Source organism: Siniperca chuatsi, linkage group LG6, assembly GCF_020085105.1.
Source record: "Siniperca chuatsi isolate FFG_IHB_CAS linkage group LG6, ASM2008510v1, whole genome shotgun sequence".
In the NCBI taxonomy this organism is placed as follows: domain Eukaryota; kingdom Metazoa; phylum Chordata; class Actinopteri; order Centrarchiformes; family Sinipercidae; genus Siniperca; species Siniperca chuatsi.
In genome coordinates, this window is record NC_058047.1 from 10,510,266 (window position 1) to 10,534,273 (window position 24,008).

Here is a 24,008-nt window from a genome sequence, read left to right on the forward strand (position 1 = left end):
GCATGATGAGAATCTGCTCGTTAAACCAGAATTCTCATCTCCTGCATCCCTCTCTGTCTGCCCTCCACTTCTTGGCTCTCTCAGTCATCTTCTCCCACTCCTTTTATTGCTTCCTTTCTCTATCATCTTTCCCTTTTCTTGTTTACTCTCTCTGTCATATATGTATTTTCTTGCCATTTCTTAAACAACTTTTTTGCTGTATGTTTCCTTTCTTCTGTTGTTTCTCATTCTGTGTTCAGTGGCTCAATCTTATACTTATTTATGGAGTATTCTATCGATTTCTTAGTTTTTCTCTTATCTTTTCCTTTTTCTCTCTAAACAGCAGTCATTGCTCACTCTCTTCCCCAGCTTTACTTCTTTGCTCTTTGTTTGTACTTTTTACATTTTTCATCTTCCCTTGTTTCCTGTTCTTTCCTTTATCCCCGTTCTGTCCTTGTTCGCTTTCTGTCAGCTTTTTTTCCCATCCCTTTTATTAATCACTCTCTTCATACTCCCTCAGTTAGCTGTTGTTTTTTCTTGATGAAGTCTTCTCAGTAGTTAACCTTGATAATCCTCCTCTTCCTCTCACCTCACCCAACTTTCTCATTCAAAATCTCTACCTCATATCTAGAAATAGTAAGTCAAAGACTACTGGACTTTTATTCGGTCTTGTGGTCTTTTGCCACTGATACAAGAGACTTAAGTTCTGCTGATTGGTGGGGAGTCCCAGGCTCACACCTTGATGTCGCGTGAGAGTTTTTGAGGTCATATGTGAGTCACTTTAGAGTCATTGGTTATTACCACTTTAGTTACCAGGAACCATTCACTGCTGTCCAAGATTGTTTTTAATAAAGAATATCACATTTGTGGCTGCAAAATGATCCTACCTCTGTGTCTCCATATACTTAACTCTGCTCCACGCGCGAAATTGTTTGCACTCATCATGTAGTCTTGAGCCTTCACTACTCCCTTGGCCTATTGCCCCATCACCTTCCCACTCTATGTCATCATATCTCCCCTTTCTATGTTTATCTCTCTTTCTCCTGCATGAATCTGCCTCGGATACACACACTCTGAGATTATCTTTCTTTCTCTCATACACATATTTGGTCCTGCCTCAGCACTGTAGCACCATCTTGAGGCCTACAAAGAAAGGTGTGTGAAGGCAGAGCTCCCCCTCTCTTTTTTCCTCTTTCTCCAGTTATTTTTAGAGCTGTCCAGATATTTTTAGCTCTGTGTTGCTATGTGAACTGGTTGTCACGGAGACCAAGGAGACGGGTGTTCCCATGCAGAGCTGACATCAGCTTTACATTTTCTTTCTTTCTGTGTTAAAATCAGAAGCACTGTATCGACAAAAGAGAAAGAAAAAACATAGTCACAGCATTATACAAATATCAGTGAATAGAAACAAAATTTACCACAATAATCTGCTCCACACAATAATCTGTGATTTATATAGAAACATAATACATGTAATGAATAAAACAAAGTAAACTTTTAGCTTTATCTTTTTTTTATTTTGAGGTTTTCCTTCTTGTCACTTCTATTGTACCTCTCTCTGCTCTGTATTGTTAAAGACATTGTAATTCAACTCTGTGCTTTCAGTGAGGATTCCTTTGTGCTGCAGTTACCTTTACGTTTACATTTAATAATTGCACTGATAAACTTAATCTGTGCAGCAGTTTTCAAAAATGATTGAAATTAATGGCTTAAGCGATAAAGCAATAAACAATCTAAGCAAGTGAGATATACTATATAATAAAATCGACATACCTGAATTTCAAGGTGCTATGTGAGCCTTTTTAACACCGATGTATACATGTTAGTAACTTAATTGTGGTAGGTTATTATAATTTAAATAGCCAATAGCTTTCAGGGCAGATATCCACTTGTCTGGAAAAATATCATCTTTGAAGTTGTGTTTTCAAATGACTTACAGGATTTCAGACATCCAAGTAATATTTTTGAAATGGTTAGCTGTATTATCCATTGGAAGCTGCCAACATGTAAAGCTGCAAAGAACAGCTATGAATTGCTTTTTCAGTTTTAGTGCATCAGAAATAAATACACTGATATACACTGAAACTTTTTAAAACTTGCTGATACACATGAACATGATAGTTTTGCCTCTACTTGTTTCTGTATTCACACCTAATTTTCTTCTCTTCTAGGGTCTGAACATAATCTTCAATGTAGCCCTTGCCCTGCTCAAGGTTAGTACTCACTTCATTCATTCATGTATCTGTAACCATCTGTTTAACTATCAGTTGTCACAGTGATCATGTCAAAAATCTGATTTTCTTTTAAACCCACCCAAATCGTGTTTAGTTTTAGATCCACTTTGCTTCAATAACAGAGGAAAAAATATATATTGTTTGTATGATGATATATTAATTTTATTTTGTACACCAAAGATAAACCCTTCTGGATTTAAGAAAAAGCAGATCTTGACATTTTTTGGACATTAATTACACATAACAATAAACATGGTGCTTGCCCACAGATTTTCTGAGCAGGTTATTAGTTATTATTAGTGAAAATGTTACCACAAAGTGCCAAGCAAAGTTTTTGGGAAGCATGATTGTGCAGAAGAGGCATTGTGTGTGAGGAGGTTAAGTGTGTTAAGTCCTCGTTCTGGTGTGATGTTAGACAGTTTGTTCATTGGCATTTCTTGCCCCCTAGTGCTCAAATCAGAAACTGCATCTGGAAGTGAGGAGACTGATTTGTCCTCAAAGACAAATTAGACAATTGGGTAAAGACTCATTATGTTAAACATCATGTTGAATGTAATGAAGTTAGCATCACAACAGCTGCCAGTCTTTATTGCTGTGACCAGATTCTGACCCGAATAACACACTTGTCTATGTGTGTTTGTGTTGGGGGGTTATTTTATGGACTTCGATTCAAATGATACCTTCCAATTTATAATTGTACTATTATGTTTGTAGTATATGTTTTGAGCAGTATATGAATTTGTACCCCCACCGCCCTCAGGTGAGGTTACTAACTTAATTACCCATGCATCTACATTTTTAAAGATTTAGATAACTTTTTAAGTTATCTACATTTTTAGCATAACAATACAGTTATGGGTGCATGCAGGGATTCCATACAGTTTCCATCAAAGGTTGATAAAAAAATGTATCATTTTGAAACAGAAAATGTAATTTTTCATTTTAAAAAAATTGGGTTGTGTGGTTTAATAAAAGCATACAGGCACACATACTAAACGATACTGTAGACAGACAGAATAAGAACACACAAGATAACAAAAAAACACACACAGAAAATTAAAAAATTAAACATGTTTTTAAGTTTTTTTGAAATACTACCAACTGCATGTTCTTGCCGTCAGATCAGAATGGTGTAGAATTACTAGTTGTTGTGTTATCAGATCTGTTTGTGGCAGGTTGGATCAATGAGTTTCGGCAATAACTGCATAATATTGTATGTCAGTGTCTGGTTGTGTGGACATTAATTTGATGGGACAGTTCTTGTGGAAATAATGCTGAAACTTCAAGAACACTCAGTGATGAAGAACGGGCTTGTTTGTCTCATCATGTAGTCTATGTCTTACTACAACACATAAACAAATCATTTTATTTATTTTTCATACATTTTCAGGTATAAGTGTCTCTTTTTATGACAAGAAGTCTGTACATTCTTTACGAATGAAAACTAAATGTGCTAGCTGACAGTTTCCCAGGTTTTACAGATAAAATTTTACATAAATCATTTACATCTTTTAGACACATATTTTAACTCATCTAGCTAGTGTAATTTTCAGCTCCCAATACTGTAACATGATACACAGGTGGAAAATGTTTTTAGCTATAGTAGTAATTGTGCTATTAAGTGGTTTTTAACAGTATTTACTGCTCACTTTTCTCCTTCACCTTTTTCTGCTATCCCCAAAAAACATCCTGGCCGCTCATAATTCTCAAGTAAACCGAATTCTCAGTTTTATTTTACTTTTACCTTTTAATTATTAAAAGGAACATGGAGGCTGCCAATATATATTATCAGCCATTATCAGCATTTTGAACCCCGTCTTAGATGTGTCTCTCTTGGTCCTCCAATCAGCTCATAAGCAACAATATGTCCAGTTAATTATTAGAGTAATTATTTATTACTCTTTTGTTTTGCCCCCAAAACCAGTCTTTTAATACTGAATACAATACTGAGTTCTGATCCAATACTCATTTTTCCCAACATAAAACATCTGCACAATATACATGAACACACTAACATAGCCGAAATTAACATAGCCTACATTAAAACTAGTAAAGCCAATCCAATTTTGCATATTGGCTCAGGATATTAACAATCATAATAAATAAGTGTTTTTGCGTTTACATAGTAATACAGCTACACTCAGGCTTTCCTCTCTAAATGAATCATACATTGTTGGTTTAATAAAGCCCTCCTGCTCTATATTTTAGCAATAATGTATTCTGTGTGTCAGAGAGAGAAAGATGTGGTGCATGCAATGGTCGGAAATGGAGAACAAATGAGGATGTGAGGAGGGTGGAAGGGGCTTCCACTGCCTGTCTCTCATTGGCCAGGCATGACGGCATTTTCCCCCGAGGCTCCCTCCTCCCTCCTCCATCCATCTTGCTCTCCTCTCCGCTCTCATCACCCCTCCCTCCATCTGTGTTCACCTCCCTCCCTCTCCTGCTTAGCAGCCGCCATCCACATCACAACAGAAGCATAAGCTATAGCGTTAGCAATCTGGACCTGGAGGAAAAAAGCTCTGTGTTGTTGTTGTTTTTTTAAATTTCATCTTCATCTTTACCTCCCATGGATGCCTGCTTGGAGCTTCTTCTCTCCCTCAGTTCCTCATTCTCTCTCTTCTTTACCTCCTACTCCTCTCCCTCCGCCTTCTCCTCTTCTCTTTTGGCTGGCTATGTATTTCTCCAACACTCTACCTCTGTCCACCACCCAGACCTCTGCAATGGAGCCGCCCTTGCTAGCTGCTAGCCGTTAGCTGTTAGCATCACAAAGAGAGGAAGAGGGGTAGAGAAAGCAAGGAAGGCAGAGAGAGTGCAAAAGAGAGAGGCAGTGTACGGGAAACACTGTGTGGTTTCTTTGCTTTGCCTCACCCCAGCTGCTGGCCAGGACCATCACTGCTGATAGCACAACAACATACACACTTATGCAAACACTCATCCATTTAGCTTTTGTTGTTGAGAGGAAGAAGTGACTTTCCATCTGAAGGAGCTGGCTTCCCATCTAAAGGATCTACTGACCGCTACAGACCGGATGCCTGGCTGCTGCTAATGGAAATCTGCCGGAGGGAGTCCATGCTGGAGCTGTTGACTGCTTTTACTGCTGTTTGTGGTTTGGATCTGGTCAGACTTCAGATCAGAGGGTTATATCAGTGAAGAGGAAGAACAAAGACACAGAGAGGCTATCGTGATATGCTTTTATCTGTTTTACTACCTCTTTCCAAACTCATCTTGTTCTTCATGCATCACTTAAATCTGACTCAATGAGTTCAGCATTCGCTCAGCCATAAACCAACACAAACGCATCATCATCTCCTGAAGGCAGAAAAGTGCCATACTAACATGCTAACAGACCACATCTTGTCTGCTTCTGCCATGTCGTCCGGCCGGCCTGCTCAGGCTTAGACTGGGCTCTTCAGATAAAAGGATTCATACTGTTATTTCAAGCAATTTCACATTTCAAAGAAAGCTAAAATCCTTTCAGCTTCATACCAGGTGCGGCCTCCCATTTGGAAAAAGGGTACAAAACATATCGACTGCTTTGATGTGTCGTCTTGCACGCACCAAGCCTTGAGCGTTAAGGCCACTCAGTTGTGCAGAGTGAGCTGGATTTTCTCTACGTCTTTGAAGTCTAACAACGAAGGAAAAATAAAAAAGGTGGAGTACTTATTCATTGCTGCTGTTCACCGGAGCAGCGGCCCACGTGTTGAGCAGCTTTGTTGCTAGGCAACGGCGTACTGGATTGGTTGGGGGAGTCTGGCACAGGAAGATGAGAGTGGGTAGTGTGACTGGATTTCAAAGTGAGTCTGGCAGGTAGCTGGAAGACTCAGCATTATGCCGAAAGCAGCGTCAATACATAATTTCCTGACTGTTATTTTGTCGCACCTTGTGGCCATTACTGGGCTCTGACAGTGGTACAAGTTGAGTGGCCTCCACTGACGTCTTGTCCACTTGTCCAATGTCTGTGGTGCCTAGATGAACTGGATCAATCTCAACGTTGCATGCCTTGGATGTCTGGGCTGTCTCTGCTGAGTTGCTGTGTGTTTCTATGAGCGTCTCGTTGCTTCTTTCCTATTTGGCGTCCTGAACATCAATCTGTTGCGAGACTGCCGGATGTGGCTTTATCAGCTTCTCTTCCCAGAAGGTCATTCACCTCGTTTACCAGGCAGTTTGGCTCGACAGTGACCTCAAGGCGAATCTCGGCTCACCTAATTTGAACACACTTAACGACCTCTCTGCTCCCATTCTACCCCTCCTCCAACTCCAAGAAACCCACTGGGACGTTTGGACGACACACTGGAGTCATCTGCCACCCTGGCCCCGGAGCGGGACCGCCCCTCTCCCTCACCCTGCCCCACCCCACCACCATCTCCTCCATCCCCCCCTCCGCCCTCTCCTCCCCCTATACCTGCCTTGACCCCGCATCTGCCCCTTCCAGCAGTGCGCAGGGCGGTTGAGGACGGAGAGGGAACGGCGGAGGAGAGGGCCCACAGCAGTCAGGCCTCAGCGGACTCATTCTGCAGGGTGATGGGTCTCCTTGGGATGGGACACCGACTCTTCGTCCCTAAGCTGCTTGCGGTGAGAGGGGGGGACTGGGAAACAGACGCTGGATGAATTAAACTGAGCGTGCAGGGATGGTCGGGTATAGAGTTATAAAGGAACAGTTGTTCGACTTGTGTTGATATGGAAAAGAGCTACTGATGAGGACAGAGGATGGGGGAAAAGCAGGCAAGCATGTTTCAAAAAAGCAACTTCTGACATTAGCCTAAGCACTATTTATTGAATCTTTTGTGGTAAAGGTTTAACCTTTGACCCTTGACGTTGTTTGAAATTGAAGCTTGCACATTCTGCTGTGGACCTTTTTTATATGTCACATTGGATATATGTGCCAGCCAATTGCCTAAAATTTTATTTACAAGAGATGGCTAGCCTGTTAGCTTTCTGCTATAAGCCCTGAATCTTACATGAATAGATTAATTTGGAAAACTCATACAAGAAGCTCTTGGAATGCAAAAGTCAACTCAAAAAGTGACTCCTATTCATGATGCCTAGAAGTTATATTTATTTATAATTGATTCAATAGTCTCATTTAGAAATTAAACAGCCAGAACATGGTCTAGTCTGGACCTAATTGACAAAAAAAAACATAAATACAGACTTTGTCTTTGACTAACAGTTGATCAGCCATGTACATACTGGTATATTAATATCTCTGGATAGCTTCTTGTGACAATGCATCCTTACACCACAAGATGGTGTCATAGGTGTGTTGTTTTTTTTTTTTTACATTTATTTTCTGAACTCCATACTGTTGTTCAAAAGAACCCTGCTCCACATCCTTAGTTCAACAAATTCACACTCACGACTCACAATTCATTACTGGGCAACTCCACTGCACTAGTTAGGGGTTTCATGTGCGGTATTTAAAGCATCTTGACACTTGTTTTCACTGGAGGGGAGTGCTTTCAAACAACTAACTTTCCCGTCACTGCCCTCTCCTCTAACCTGTATGTTCCTACCATCTTGCAAGACAGTAATGCACAATTATCTTTTGTTTCACATTATAGGCATTAAGCTTGTGCTCTCTGTGATTTATGAGGACAAAATAAGAATGACCTTAAACTGCTTCAAACAACAAGTGTTGAATGAAACACTTTAAGGGTCAGCTAAATGGCAGAAGGGAAATTGCTCCCAAGATGAGAGCAAGTAAAAATGAGTATGGGGTGTGACTGAATACGATTAGGGTTGTGAGGAGTTTTCAGCCTCCAATTGCTGATAATGGAAAGTGACTCTGCTGTTCTTACTGCTGCTGACCACATCACATACTCTCTTAACTGCTCAAACAGCTATAGACCCTGCTCTAAACTCAAAAATGATAAAACTCTGACATAAACTTGTTGAAGAGTGAGAAACGGCGTTGTGTAGCGTAAATCTGTTAATCCTTCAAGAGCACAGTTACCTTTCCTCTGGGTGCATGGAGTGAGTAGGAGAATAATTTGTCAAAGGGCGTAGTGCACTTGATTAGTTAAATGTGATTTAACTAAACAAAATCAATAATGTCTCACACATATCAACCTTTCCTTCATCAAGTTGTACAGTAAATAGCTTGTGAGTCTATCCTCCCTGAATATAGAAAACTAATGACAGCCAGGAGGAGAACAAGCTGTTGGAGGTAACTCTGTGCTCTGTATGTCTGACTCTTAATGACTGTCTCTTTTCTGTCTGTCTCCACTACCACCTCCCCTCTCCTCCCACCTCATAATGTCTCGCTCCAGACGTCTAAAGAGGACCTCTTGCAGGCGGACTTCGAAGGGGCTCTCAAGTTCTTCAGAGTCCAGCTCCCTAAACGCTACAGAGCTGCAGAGAACGCCCGCAGGCTTATGGAGCAAGCCTGCAACATCAAGGTAAGGATCTCTACAAACAAACACATGCATTTGCTATCCCTGCTTTCCCCGTATCTTAATTTAACTAGTTTTAACTTAGTTTACCTGCAAAATCAATTTCACTGTTAAAAAACCTAAAACCATTGTACAAGTACACACATTATTCCAAGAGTCCAAGCAACATAATAAGGGATTCCTATGTTGGCAACTCCCACTGAGACACAAATACCTGTAACCAGAGGGGTCAGAGGTCCTGGAGCATGTCAAGTACAGTTTTGTCTGTTGTGGGGTTGAATCCCTAACCATCTGGTTGCAGTATGGGGTACTCTCTACCACAGATTTGTCCACAATACACTGGATCTCAGGTATAATGGTTTATTGCACTGCTGAGCTGTAGTGGTGTGCTTTTTTTAAATCTCTTTTCTGTCTATGTATTTGGTGTCCAGAGTTAGGGTTACTTGTGTTTTATTTGCACTACAGTTTACAGAGATAAGCTGTCTGTCAAAAAGACTAGGTGGAACTGTGACATGTTTTTATGTGGATTTTCTGGGACTTTCTGTTTTTACTGTTCTTTACCTCAAGTAATTTCTTTGTCTCTTCAGGCATAGTGATTGTCACTGCTCTCTTATTCTTTTTATTCCGAACAAGCCTGAAATATAATACATATTACTTTCTGTGCAGCAGGAAGGAGCTACCACACAGCAAATAAGTTTAGAACAGGAAAAGCTTTTATGAACTGGATATACCTCTGGTTTGATCTCTGCTGTGTTGGAGAAGCCTGACAGAGAAGGAAGGAAAATGTCTCATATAATTACTGCATTCTTTAAAGCGGCTGTAACAGATATTTTACAATAACAATGTATCAAATGACAATGTGAAAGGGTTCGCTTGTAGTGATGAACCTACAGAAAGTCATCACCTGAATCTGCAGCTCCCCTCAGCTTTTCGGAGCTTTATAGCAAGTTTCAGCTCACTGTTTAGATGTCCAGTCCATAAATTAACATTTTTAGTTTACGCTCACCGCTCTCATAACATTATTTTTCGGCTGCAGCAGACAGCAGACCAACAGTTAGCGACACACTGGTAGAGATCAAAAATAGAGCAAAATGAGAGTGAATATTGGACTTATGTTAGCCAGGTGGCCAGAAACACGACTCCAAAGACTGCATGACTGCTGGATGTGTAAATGAGGAACTGTTTGCTATGGCTTAAAAGGCGATGATATGTCAATGTTGTGTTCACAATTTGCCTCCAAGTGGCCAAGAAAATCAGTTATTGCAGGTTTAATGTTTAGTTATGTTGTCTGCTGTTACCCTTTGCAATGTGCCATGTTATTTACTATAGTAACACTTTATTTGGATAGTCCGCCTACATATAGTTTATAGAGTATTTGTAACATTTCAACTGTTTCACTTTGTCTGTAGATGTTTAACAGATTATCAATATAGTATATGTGACAATTCATGAACATACCCTAACGAAGATGTTTTTTGTGCCTACACCTAATCAAACCTAGAAAATAGTTTTATTTGTGAATCAGTTTAATTGTTGAATTTCAAATAATAAGCTGTTGAAATGTTACAAATACTCTATAAACTATCTATAGGCGAACTATCCAAATAAAGTGTAACCTTTATTATCGCTGTTTCTTTACTCTGTTCTGATTAGTCTTTCTTGTATGTTGTCGTTTATTGGTCTAGACAGCAATCTGACAATAACAGATAAAACATGGCTTCCATGGATGGTAGTCATAGTTTTCTTTAAAGCTTACCAGGTTGTATGGTTACTAAAATTCCCTTACACGCACACACACACACACACACACACACACACACACACACACACACACACACACACACACACACACACACACACTTGTGTTATCATCCTGCTATTGACCTTAATTAGGCTGCTGGCATTCAGGGAATTTGCTGAGGTCACTAGAGACCAAAAGCAGTACACAGTGTATATGATAGTGTGTGTGTGTGTGTGTGTGTGTGTGTGTGTGTGTGTGTGTGTGTGTCAGCAGAGTGTGTTGTGATAGAGGAAGGAAAGAGTTGACAGAGAAAGATGGAGGAGATAATCGTCCTCCCTCCACCCTTCTCTCTTTCTCGCCCCTGCTAGCTCTCTGTCCATGTCTCTCTGTATCTACATACAGTTAATATTTTACATTTTAGGCATTTTCTGAATTTCTTATCTAGCAAAACTTTCAGCGAGTAAGCAGGTTGTGATGCTCTGTTGTGCTCAAGGGCATGATGGCAGGATAAATGGCTCTTAATGCTTACGATCCCCCCATGTGTCGCGTATTTCTGTGTTTTTCTACATACAGGATATCCTGCACTGTCACTAACTGTTTATCTCTGGTGGTTTGGTAGCATTTTGGCACTCTTGCACAATCCTGCAGCTATACAACCTAAGGCCTAATGTTGTACAAGAGCACACGCACACTCAAACACCTAATGTGCATACTGAAAAACACACACTTTTCAGGCATAAATTCATAAGCCTCACCACCAGAACACCTTCAGCGCTCCTTTGCATAGACTCTACAAGTCTGTAGAACTCTACTGGAGGGATGAACAGCATAAAGAAATTCTCCTTTTTCTGTGTTTTGATTGTGGCATTGGAGCTATTAAACACACTGGTCCAAAATCTCCTATAGGTGTTCAACTGGATTATAATCTGGTGACTGTGACTGTCATAGCTCATTATTCACATCATTTTCATACTCATCAGCGTATCGACTCATTGGCGTATTTGTTTACATTTTTTTCTCTCTCTCTTCTCTCAGAGAAACCTTACACAAGTTTACTCTGCTGTGTCCATCCGTCCGTCCCCACCCACATCCTAATAGCCAAGGTTTACACATCAAAACTGTGTTTGTGCGTGTCTGAGGTCTTTAACTTCTTCTCAAAAGCATCTTCTTTCTACTGTCATATTTTTAAATCCGTCACTCTTTTAACTTTTAAAAATAGAATATTCCCTGTGGATAAAAGTATATGGAGCAAGTCACTCAGAGGGAGAGAGATTAAAAAAAAGCCTTGAGAGTGATGAGAAGGACTAAAAGAAGAAAGAGTCTTCCTTTCCTTCCACTCCTCATTTTTCCCCAATTTTGCCACTGACCATCCAACCAACCCAAACTAGTACACCAACAGATCACAGCATGTCACATCAGCTTGTGACAGACCAGACTGCACAAAGCTACATCAAATCACCTATCCAGCCATGCCATGCCACAGTTATGTCATAAAGCATCACAACACTGCACATAACACACTCAACACAAGACTTTACTACACACACTGTTGCCAAATCCGTAACTTCTGTCACTAGAATGACTGACTTTCCAGGCCACCTGATGTCTTTAGCCATCAAAAGTTAACAAAAGCACATCTATGGACAAAGTCAAACATGTGAATGTATTGAGGACAGGCTGGCAAAGCTGATGCTGATAACACAGTTGCATCTATTGAACATCTTCTGTCTGGTGATCTGGGATCAGGGATGAAAGGAAAGAGAGGAAACAGGGTGGAAAGGGAGTTCTCTCCTGTTTTTCCACTCATAACAAATAAAGCTATAGTCATTTGTACATGACGTTAAATGGTTCTAGATTAAGGGAGCAAGTAGATACAATGCTTTCCTTGGAAGAGTGTTGGAAGACCTGCCATGCTCAGCCACCATCAGAGAAAAAGGGAAAACCAGCCTGTCCAAGCCACTTTGCTCTATGTTCACCCCCCCTACATATTTTTCTCTGTCGACGGCTAAATCGGATCAGCTGAACTCTGTAAGCTGCTTAAGACATCGAAAGAATTCACTGGCACCTTGGCTTGATGAACACAACGGGCAGTAGGGTGGCTTAGCTTTTCTGAGGATTATGGGAAGAATTTGAATTTCTCAGCCTTCTTAAACATCAGCCGGACCACAGCTGGAGTGATGACTTTTTTAGGAGAGAAATGTCATATTTTCATTTGCCGCTCAGGGTTTGACTGATTAATCCGGTTTTTACCAAATCCTTCCAACAGAGAAGCTAAACTTTAACAGACTGAATAGAAAAAAGAGAGAAGGATGTGTGTAGAGAGACGGACAGACAGAATAATTTATAGAGACCCAGAGAAATACCTACATGGATGGATGAAGACACCTTTATTTACAGTATAATGTAAGATATACTGTATATTAGAGGGATATTAGACGGATCGAAATCTAGAGAAAGAGAAATACATAGACACAAACAAAAAAAGGTACAAAGAGAGATGTAGAGGGCTTTGTTCACTCCACAACATTGTTAGAAACCAGTAATTACTCTTTTCTTTTTTTTGTCATTTAGTGTCACTGGTCAGCAGGTGTCACTGATTGTTACCATGGAAACATGGCTCTTAGTTCTGAGTTGGGTCTGGGGGTCAGCTGGCTAACTTTTTAGGCTTAAAATAAGTTGGTCTTTGTTTTTATGAAACTGTTTTATCTTAAAATTAAGACTGGCACAACACTACCAATTTGTGATACCGGCCCCAGATGTTAACATTTGATGAACCTGTTGGCTAGTTTGCTAAATAACAGTTTGTTAGCTTAGTTAACAGTATGTTAACTAAGCTGGCTTTTCTTAAGATACAACTCAGAGGGCCGGATTTACAGAAGAAAGTACAGGTTAAATGCAGCTAAATTCACACTGTAAATATCTCACTAAAAGAGAAACTCCTAGCTTATAGTGATTTCACAGTTAACTGAATGGGAAGTTTTAAGTTTAGTGAACACAAAATAGTTTACTGACCTTGGTATTCCCGCTCCCTTATCTTTCGAACATCTGAAAGCATTTTTAGTCATCCATTATTTATATATTATTTTAAAATATATTTAAGAAATCTTGTTTTATTTATGTCATATTATGTATGGATTTTAGTTAAATAATTCAGTGTAGCCCACTAGATATTTTTGTAATGTGTTCATTTGTTGCTGTCTTTTTTTAATACACCTGTGCTATGTGCATCTGCTCATTAGTGGTGGTTGTCATGCAAAAGCTGGTACTCACAAGTTGTGTGAACCTTAGTAAATTAGTCACACTTATTGTATCTCCTCCTGTTATTTGCTCCCTGAAGTCTCCCTGAAAATGCATATGTATAAAGGAGATGACAGATGACAAACTGCACTTAATGCATAATTGCCTTAGATTTACTAAGTCTACTAAATCTGTTTTGGAGTAGAGACTAGAGCTAAAGATAAGAAGTCACATTAGTTTACATTTGGAGATGAAATCTACCTTACCTGACTTGTATCTATTTGTTAAGAGAGAATTCTACGATATACCGTCATGATAGAGCCAAATACACTTGGGATAAAAAGAAAAATACAGTGGCAGAAAAAGAGAGAGACAACTAAGTGAACTCATAGATACAGTAACTAGGGGTTGTTGATACATTTCTCCTGTCAGGAGGAAAGAGGAGGGGCCTGATGCCATCACAATAGCGAGATTGTCAGGTGTTTTTTAGCTGTGGGGTCCTTTGGGAGCCCTTTATACTGTTCAGGCATCGTCCAGAACAGCCTGGAAGTTGCTTTCACTTCACTTCCTGGGTTTTACTGTTGAAACGATGTGCAACTATGAACGACAAGTCAATGTGGTTCATCTGACAACTTCCTTCCTATCTCTCTTAACCTCAAGCACACACAGAGAGAGTGTAGATGTGTAAACAAGCCTTTATCTTTATTTTTACCAGCAGCAGTAAACAGAAAAAAAACCCTCCAGACTGCAACCTAAAGAGAGTCTAAGAGAGAGAGGGGAGAGAGAGAGAGAGAGAGAGAAAAAGAGGCACAAATGAGAGAGACAGTAAGAGAGAGGGAGGGAAGTACTCACTCAGTGGAAAGGAAGAAAAAGCAAACTCATCCTCCTTTGTCACACACGTCTAGCGTTACAGAGAGGGAGAGAGAGAAACAAACAGGTGTGTTGTACTGCCCTCTCGCTCCACCCTCCCCTCCTCCTCCTCTCAGTGGGCGGGGCTCAGCTCCTGAAAGACTCTTGAAAGCAGCCAGCTCCACTCTCAGAAAGAAACAAAACCTGTCAGCAGCAATCCTCTCCCTTTCCTTCTCCACCACTGTTCCTCCTCCTTCTTCTTGATCTTCTTCATCCTCTCCTCCGCCTTGCTGTGGGGGGCAAGAGGAGTCAAGATGATGCAGGAGGTGTCCATCATGGTGGCATACGACGCTCATGTAGTCGACCGGCCGGGTGAGGAGGACACCCTGGCTCACTTGGTCGCCCACTCCAGACCTCTCAGAACTCCAAGACCGGTGGTAGGTCTGTTCTCCCCTTACTTATTTATTTATTTATTTTACTGTCTTTCTTTCTTCTTTGTCATTCTGTCTCTTTCTATCTTTTGTTGCTTCTTTCATCCCTTTTTCCTATATTTGTATTTTGTGTATTCCTATTACTATTTCTACTGACACTTATCTCTTGCAGTTTTTAGATAAGAGAAATGGAAAGAGGAATTCACCTGCTTCTTTCTTTTTCTTTTTTCATCTGATGTTAGTTTTCTGTTGTTTTATAATGTTATTTTTTCCATTTTCTCTCTGTTTTTATCTTTTCTCTTTTTTATTCTGGTATTGCTTATCAATTTATTCATGAACAGAGGTCGGAAAAGTTAGATTTCACAGAAACGTTATGTTTCTTTCCATGAGGTAGATGTTGTAGACTCTTGTATGAATGTGTGGGGGGGTGTTGTGTTCCTACTGAAAGTGTGTCTGATGTTTGAGGTTACAGAGCTTTGTCAGTCAGTCCAGACACAGAGCTTGTTTGTGTCAGGTTGATTCATCAATTTGGAATCAATGGACACTGTGTGCGTGTGTGTGTCGGGGGGTAGATAGATAGATATTGGTGTGTGTTTCCCTCACATGGGTAATTTAATTCCATGACCTACTTTTTTCTGAGATGTCTAGTTGGTTTTGTCCTTATTTCAATATTCAAACTCTTGGACTACCACCTCGTGTATGATCAGATCACCTTTCTCCATACACTTACACACAGTCTCTATCTGGTAGTATAATACCCAGTATGAGGTTTGGAGGTTTGGGACCAATTCCATTTTCTGCTCCAGGAATTTAGGTCAGGAATCTAAACGTGGGCCTGGTACCATTTTCTGTGGCACCAGGCATCTTTAATCGCATTACCTGAATCAGAGTGGCACCTCTGTCGTCAAACTGGCCTCGAATATTTACACTGAAAGTTCTGGGAAGCGAGTAGAAGGATGCATCAGCGGATTTGAGCTGTGAAGCTGCCCGTGTGTATGTGTTTGTGTCTATCAGCAACCGTGTGTGTTGCTGTCTGAAGTGGACTTGAGCAAGATGCTCAGCCCTGTACTTGCTCACTAGTTGTAACTCACTTGCAGGCTTTACTCCGCCCCTGGAATTTCAGGAATATCACTAAATTAGGTTTGTAACTTGTAATATTGATGACCTGAAAATTGTAACTTATTTTACAGTTTTACTGAGTGTAAGTCACTCTGGATTAATATATATCAGATACAATATCAGATAGAAATATCAGTGTAAAGGTCAGCAGTCTCTCTGACTGGGGGGGGTGTGCAGATTTAGAGAAGTAGAAGCACTCGGGTGCAGTTTTTATGGAAAGGTCTTGGAGTTGGGGATCCTGTGGGATTGTAGCTGTAGTGGGTCTGTATGTTTGAATAAAGGCCTTGCCTCTAACAGGTAAGCACAGCTCAGTTTTTCGTTGCATTTCATCACACATGCTGTAGTGTTTGTGTGTTTTAAGGGTGTTGGAGAGCAGCAGGTTGCATAATCAGTAGCTAGACTTCAGCTTGTCTGTCAATGATTCTGTTGTAATGTGTAAGTCATAGAGAGCAACACTTAAGCTTCACTGGCTGTACATGAAAAATACAAAATTAAGGTTGTACGATCTGTTATAAAAACACCAACTCTTTTCTGAATTGTGCAATTACATTACATCACTGAGAAATAGCCTCTTCTTTCTTATTGAAGTTCTATATTTTCTATCAGCAGGGTGGTGTAAACCCAGGAGAACCAGATTCAACCCCTCAACATGCTTAAGTGTCCTTGAGCAAAACACTGAATCTCCACCAGCTGCTGTTCTACAGCTGACCCTGATCTCTAAAATCTGCTTTTCTCAGCCAATCAGGGTTCAGTGTTGTGAGTTCTTACTCTTCACATTCATTCAGTTGAACTAATTCAGCTCGGTTTTTAACAAAAGTGCAATCATTTTAGACTCACAGTGCTAAATATTGTTCTAATAATGAGGCAGTGACAGTTTTTTTAACAAAATCACGATTGGTAGACAAACTGAGTCATGGTAGCATGAAATAGCAAATTGAAAAGGGGTTGTTTTAAACAAAAATTTAAGTAATCTACGTTAATCTTTAATAACACATGCAGCATTTGTACTTTGTCTTTACAGAAAATACTAAATACCCATTCAAGACTATGCAAAATGATTTGTACAGTAATTTCCACCTAATGCAAGCAACCTAGTGGTTTTCTTAAAACTTTATTTCTTGTAAAGTGTGTAAGTGGAAAGTTGAACACCAGAGAGGAAAAAATCAAACTGACAGTTTATGTTTGTTAACCTGCAGAAATTGGTGTCAAACCATTGCATCACATACAGGAAGCTTGGAAAATATGACACAACCAATGTCTTTAGTTGGTGGGGTAGATTCTCTAGGAGAATGCTTGAAGGCCATAAATGAGTATATGAAAGTACAAGCGAGTGGTGGATTTTAGGGATGGAAGTGGGTGTGTTCAACTCTCAAAACCAAAACGGGCTAAATAGTTTTTCAAAGGCCTTTTTACCCCCAGACAAGAACAAGATTTTGTTGGTAAACATTAAAAACATGATGGTTTTTGACATTAAAAAGGTCAACTCTGCAAAAACATAGTTATGACATACATATTGCCATATTGTTGCTGCGAGGTAAAAATCTTCTTATCCCTAAATATCAACTTTCAGGAACTAAAAAGGCCCACTTTTATCACATTGACCACCAAAAAGTAGGAAAAACTTTCATTTCCAGCAGCACAGTGGGTCACTTCCTGAATTATAGCTGAAGATAAAACATGATAATAAGTCAAATTGGATTAATTAATAGATTGGCGGCATCCAGAACACCTCACAGCACCTTGAGTGTGTAAGTGGATGTGTTGGTGCCCACAGGGGAACCCCACGTTCAATTTGTCTGCATTGTTTTGTTACAATAAAACGATTATTAACCAGCCTGCAGAGACCAAGCTGCTCGTTCTTCCCACACAGATAACAACAAAATGAGTCTGAGTTCTGTTATCTGCTGGGAAATTGTGTGTCAGATAGATTACAGTGTGACGTTGATTCACCTCAACAGTTCCTGGGTCATCCGTAATGTGGACATTTCTACTCCTGTGTGTTTAGTCAAAATATTGTGCATTTATAGCCCCTTATTAATACTGCCAAACTGGCTGTCATGTCATTGTTATGTTGTTATCGAACATTTATCTTACAAGACCAGTAAATTATGAACAAATCACAGTGATGGATTAGAAAAAGACAAAATGGCGGTTAGTAAAGAACTGCGACTGCTGAAAAATACCACCAAAATAAAAAATAAAGATAGTCATAGTAACATTGTTAATAATTATAATAGTAGTGTTATAATAATAGTGTTAGTTCTACAGTGACTAAGTGTCATTTATCGTTATTGTGTCAGATCTATAAACACCAGACTGTAGCAGACTGTGAGGAAGTATACGAAGTTTAATTCAAATTATAAAAGCAAAGGAAGGACATTTATTGATTTTGGTGAAAAATCAATTTGTCACAGCAGTAAAAGTTGAGATACAGAAGACAATAATGTGACTAAATGCTAAAATAAAAACATGAAAAGGGTCCGCACACTGTAGCTCCCTTAAGTGATACATCCACTGGTGATGTTTCAAGCTAATGCTCTTCTTTTGATTGCTAGATGCTAAAATATAGCTTAAAATAATCATCTCTGACATTCCCTATTAGATATCTGTACAGTGTGTTCCTCTGATTGCTCCAAAACGGCAGTGATCCAACCTGTACTCAATTCATAAAAAGCTTCAGTAGTCACTTTTCTAAACACTGACTGTCTTGTAACGCTTTTGTGCCACTCAAGAAGTGATGCATTTTATATTGAGGTCAGTTTTTTTCTACCCCTTCATATGTATGTTACATGTGATTCAAGGAAATAAACAGCATACAACTGCACCCAGATGTTAGTGAATCAGGTTTAAACACAGGACATTAAAGAACACACACACACACGGCAGTCTCAGAGGAGGGGTCATGTGACTGAGACTGACCTGGAATCCCCAGCTTTAACGGTGGGCGCTATGGAAACGCTGTTTCCACACAGGGGAGATAACGTTACCACCAACCTGAAGCAGACACACACACACAGATGCAGTTCAATATCAGTCAGTCATCAATGTTGTCTCATATTTCACTGCTGTTTGATTAAAACAACTCTGCTGATATTTTGGCTGTTTTCACTCCATAACTTGGATTGAAAGTAGTATTTTCTGTGTTATGGGAGTTACATGACCCTTAAGCTCTCAATATTTGAAAGTGAATTTCAGAGATAGTTACACCACACAGAATAGTATAATTGTTTGCTTACTAACTGAATTTCCTGTGGCAGATACTTCATGTGAACTGTACTTCCAAGATGCAGAACAATGCACAAGGAAGTCACAGGTTTTGGTTTTTTTGTTTGCATTGCTTGGTAGTTTCTGAGATTAAAAAGATCTTAGATGGGCTTCAGTGAACACAGTTCAACTCTCTGTGGCCTTTCTGTATCCAACCTGCCATAACTGAGAGGTCACAGGTTCAAAACTGTTTCTGATTGATTTCACCAAGTTAGATTGTTTGAACATGTTATCATGACTAGCTGTGGAGTGCTTAATTAAACAACATTCATTGAAAATAAACAGAAAAAAATTAACAAATGTACTTTTAGGATTACCATGTTGTTGGAGAAATGTTTAAAGGTATCAGTATTTTTTATCACATGAATTACAGAAATATTTACACATAATGGAAGAAAGAGACCTATAGAAATAACTATGTTTGTTTTTCTGAACTGAACATAATTGAAAATATAGTAGGCTTGTTTTAATCCAGTTTATATAGATATATAGAACTTTTGTTGTATATTAAAAAACTTGTCAGTCAGTGTGGGCATCTAGTCCTTTGTAAATTTGGATTACTGATTGTGCCTTAAAACATTTTAAACATTTAAATCATAGACAGTTGAAGTTGCAGAGAATGAATCACCCCCCATTTTGTACTTTACAGGCAGGGCTATATGTTGTTTACTGAATGAAACTACATTCATAGCACAGTGAGGCAAGGTATTCATCTCGTTGGCTTTCATTAGCAAATGACCAAGTTCAGACAACTTTGTCTATACGTCATCCCAGTTTCCGCTGGCTTTCATCTCAGGAGGAAATGAATGACTGTTGGTCATGTAGCTCGAAGTGTGAACTGAAAGTTTCTGTTGGCTGAGAAGAATTCTTAGAATAATGGCGTGTGGCTGATTTACAGTCAAATGTACTATAAAGTGCCTCATTTGTTGTGTGCAATGTGGATCTCTTGCATTTTTACATCATAACTAGTGTGAAAATAGCACATGTAGACAAAAACATACAGAAACGCGCTGGTCATAAACGTATATAGAGCAGATTGTGCAATAGAAACTGTGCAGCACAAACCACAATACCACAATATTTCAGCAGCAATTTTCAGATAGTTAAGTAAGTTTTGACCTTGTGTTACAAGGATATCTGTTTATGTCTAATCGTTTCAGTTTATTTTAAAGTTGGTAAACTCAATTTCTTTTTTTTTTTTTACTGTTGACATAAAGCAAAGTCCACGATGAGTAAAATCAGCCAGCATATTGACATACAGTATATGTGACATACCTTATTGAATATGTACTGTAGTATAAATATACGAGTGATAAGTGGATGTTGTCCTTGTTCTGTACACCTTACCCTTACTTACTGTACTCTTAGCTGTGGCTGACCTCTGACCCATCCAGTGAAATGTCAATTGGTATATGTGTTTTGGAGAGAAAGCAGGAAAGTACACTATTGCTGAGAGTAAGTAGGCTGTTAGACAGTTGCTAGTTTGAATCCCACTGACAAAATTAGAGCCAGAGAGGAATACTGAGCATGATCTATTCTTTTGCAAATAGCTTTACTGATCACGGTATTAAAAGCCAAAATGTTGCTTTCAGTACAAATTCATCATTTTGTCTCTCAAAGTAAATTAACGCACATTCTCCCCTCACTCACAAAGCACTGGGCTGGGATTTTATCAGGCAGCTTTGGGCGCATGAAAGTTAAACTAATGATGTCACCAACTTTTCTGGCGTTTTTAGGTTCCAACCAAAAAGCTGAAGAAGTTTGAGAAGGAATATCAGACACTGAGAGAGAGCCAGCTGCAACAAGAAGACCCCATTGACCGATACCAGGTAGGATGTGCACACACACACACACACACACACACACACATTAAGATATAACATATCTTAATTTTCTTACATTTGTTACTTGTGGTACATTGAATATGGTGGTTTAATTGAATAACTTCTCAGATAGTGTTCAGTCTCAGAGATGATTAAAAAAAACACTTGGCTCTTTGATACATTTTAAAGTCTGTGATGAAAGAGCGGTTCTTTTGTTGCAGTGAGGACAACAAATTTAATATACACAAGTATTTGCTAAAATTAGCCATGTTTCTAAGATTAGAAGTCTCCTGTGAATGCACTACTGTTTTGTCAAACTGTACCTTTTGTTAATATTTGTGACACTGTTCTGGCTTAAAATGTGGCATTTCACACGGCACAGACTTTTATCATTATCGACCCAAACATCTATAACATTTATTTTTGGGCGAAGCAGCCGTGGGGGTTGTTGGAGGTTTTTGGCTGCTGAAAGTGACTTTACCTTCAGAAGGTAAAAACAGGATAAGTAAGGCATATATTTAGAGACAAACTCAATCTGTCAGCATATCTTTCTTTCATTTGCTCTATTGTATCAGCATTTCTTTCCCTTCCTCTTGGTTTAAATCTGTCATTCTTGTTTTTACAAAATCAGCTTAGGGCACAGTTTAATTAATTTTTTCCAAATTTGTCTTTGAAATTGGGAGGATAGAGTTGAAACTTTTAGAGCTGTTTAGATTCCTTTTCTGCAGACTTTTTATAAAATTTAAAGGAATAGTTCAGAATTTTTATCTCCAATATATACCCACTGATCATGTAGTAAGTGGAAAGCATACATCTTTTCCAAGTAGTGGGCAGGTTCTTAGTTAGAGATTTTGTACTATTCCTTTAACAAGAAGTTTTGATGTAAACAAGTTTACAAACAAGTTTAAAAGTTAAGACCCAGTTCTTCCTTTCTGTTACTTCTCGGACAGGAACAACCTGTGTTGCCAATGAGGTTACAAACTTTTCAGAGCTCCCAAAACTTTTGTTTCCTAGCAAGAAAATGGCAACATATCCAGCTGCTTTAGCAGATAGGAAAACTATTACTGTATGATTCTCAGCATACTAAATTGCTGATGCTAATAGATGAAATAGCCTTTAGACCATGGTATTTTGACTTAAAGGTCCAGTATGTAACATTTAGGAGGAGTTACTGGAAGAAATGGAATATAACAGTGTATAATCGCCTGAAAATAAGAATTGTTGTGTTTTCATTACCTTAGAATAAGCCGTTTTTTATCTACAGAGGGAGCAGGTCTCCTTCCACGGAGTTCGCCATGTTGCACTGCCATGTTTCTTCAGTAGCCCAGAACGGACAAACCAAACACTGGCTCTAGATAGGGCCATTCACGTTTTTCGCAGGTTTCGTGGCCACCATAGTCTCTCCTACACGCTTGGAAGGGGAGGATGATCCGAGCGGTATTCAAATGGTTGCAAACTGCAATTTCAACACTAGATGCCACTAAATCCTACATACTGGACCTTTAAAAGAAAGTCTTCATGAGGATATGTAGAGACGCCTAGTTGTAGTAGTTGTGGAAGGCCACTGCCAGGCGTTCATTCCAATTTTTTTTGTAATTACTTACTAGAAACACCTCCACTCTTTGATCCTCACCTTCATAATGTACTGGATTGGTGTAAACATTTCAAACTTGGTTTGCTGTTTCATTGTTTCCACCCACATTTAAGCCAAATTCAAGATGTATACATGGCTGGGTCTGCAAGACAAATGGAATTCCTTTGGCCTCAGTTGAATAAACTGAAAAATGCTTGGTGGTCGAGCTAAAACCAAGACAGAGTTTCTTAGTTTGTGAAAATTCTCAAAATATTTTGCAGCCATTGGATTGTTGTCTTGGATGAGTCGAAATGTTTAGGTACAAACAAGAAACCTACCTTCACTTAGCTAAACACATCAGTGAGCAGTTCCCTAGTCAATAAAACTGAAACTCAGAAAATGCTTGATGGAATATCACAAATGTAGTAATTGTGAGGGGATAAAATAAAATATTAACAGAAACAAAAATATAAGAAATAAAAGTAAAATTATGAAACATAAACAAACACAAACAATCATGAAAACTTGCACCTCAAGAATTAAATGTAGTTGTTTTTTCCCCAAGGCAGAAGTTGTATGTTGGTGTAAACAGCAGCTCTGTATAAGCTGCTGGTTCTGGAGGGAAGGAAGGAAGACTTTTATTGTAGATAAGATGTTGGACCAGAGCCATCTTCTCTGTATTCAGTGGAAAGACTTTCTTACAGAGCAAGAAGACAAAAAGTAGACAAAGCAGGAATGTTGCTGTTTGTAAATTAGCACAGGGTTAAATGTTATATCAAATTTTTATTGAAGGAATTACTTTTTGGATTTTAGTTACTTTATGCGTACTGTAATTTAACAATTCAACATTTTCAAATGGTTCATACTCGAGGTTTAGGTATGTACTCATTGTGTTGTGTTCTTTGGGGTGTGTGTTTGTATTTGTGCGTGTGTTTGCTTTATATGTGTAAAATCTGGGTGACTTTTTTGGCCAGTTGTACTTTTTCTTGGCTGCTTTAAATGTTTATCTTAATTTTTTAAAAAGCATTGAAAAAAGTAAAGAAAGGCGAGCGAGAGGGAGAGAGAGTGTGGATGGGAAGTGTCACACAGAGAAGGGAAACTCCTGTTCAGATCATGTGTTAAAGTTTAGTCAGTGCTGCTGGAAGCGCAATATGAAGACGCTGTTGTGGCTGTGGACTGCAGCACGGTAAGCTGCCTCTGCTCCAACAAAGACTTTAATATGAGAGATTTTGTACAGGTTCTTATGCGTATGGATTTTACTAATCTTAAACTTTAATGTACGAGTTTTATATTTTTTCTGATTAATATGAGTTGGCCATGTTGACTGACGTAGTCCTTTTGGCAAGATATTAAAAGGTGGGCTATG

At 39.1% G+C, this 24,008-nt stretch overlaps 1 protein-coding gene across 3 annotated transcripts in view; it reads left to right on the forward strand.

Moving 5' to 3' along the window:
* rabgap1l (RAB GTPase activating protein 1-like) overlaps positions 1-24,008 on the forward strand; it is a 121,484-nt gene that overhangs the window by 88,460 nt on the left and 9,016 nt on the right. For 2 of the 3 annotated variants that reach the window (XM_044200444.1, XM_044200445.1), the window contains exons 18-20: positions 2,151-2,192; positions 8,483-8,611; positions 20,983-21,075. In XM_044200444.1, the coding sequence (XP_044056379.1) occupies positions 2,151-2,192; positions 8,483-8,611; positions 20,983-21,075 (264 nt within the window). Of the gene's footprint in view, positions 1-2,150; positions 2,193-8,482; positions 8,612-14,495; positions 14,870-20,982; positions 21,076-24,008 lie in introns of those variants that run through there. The other variant, XM_044200446.1, reaches the window with a different exon arrangement.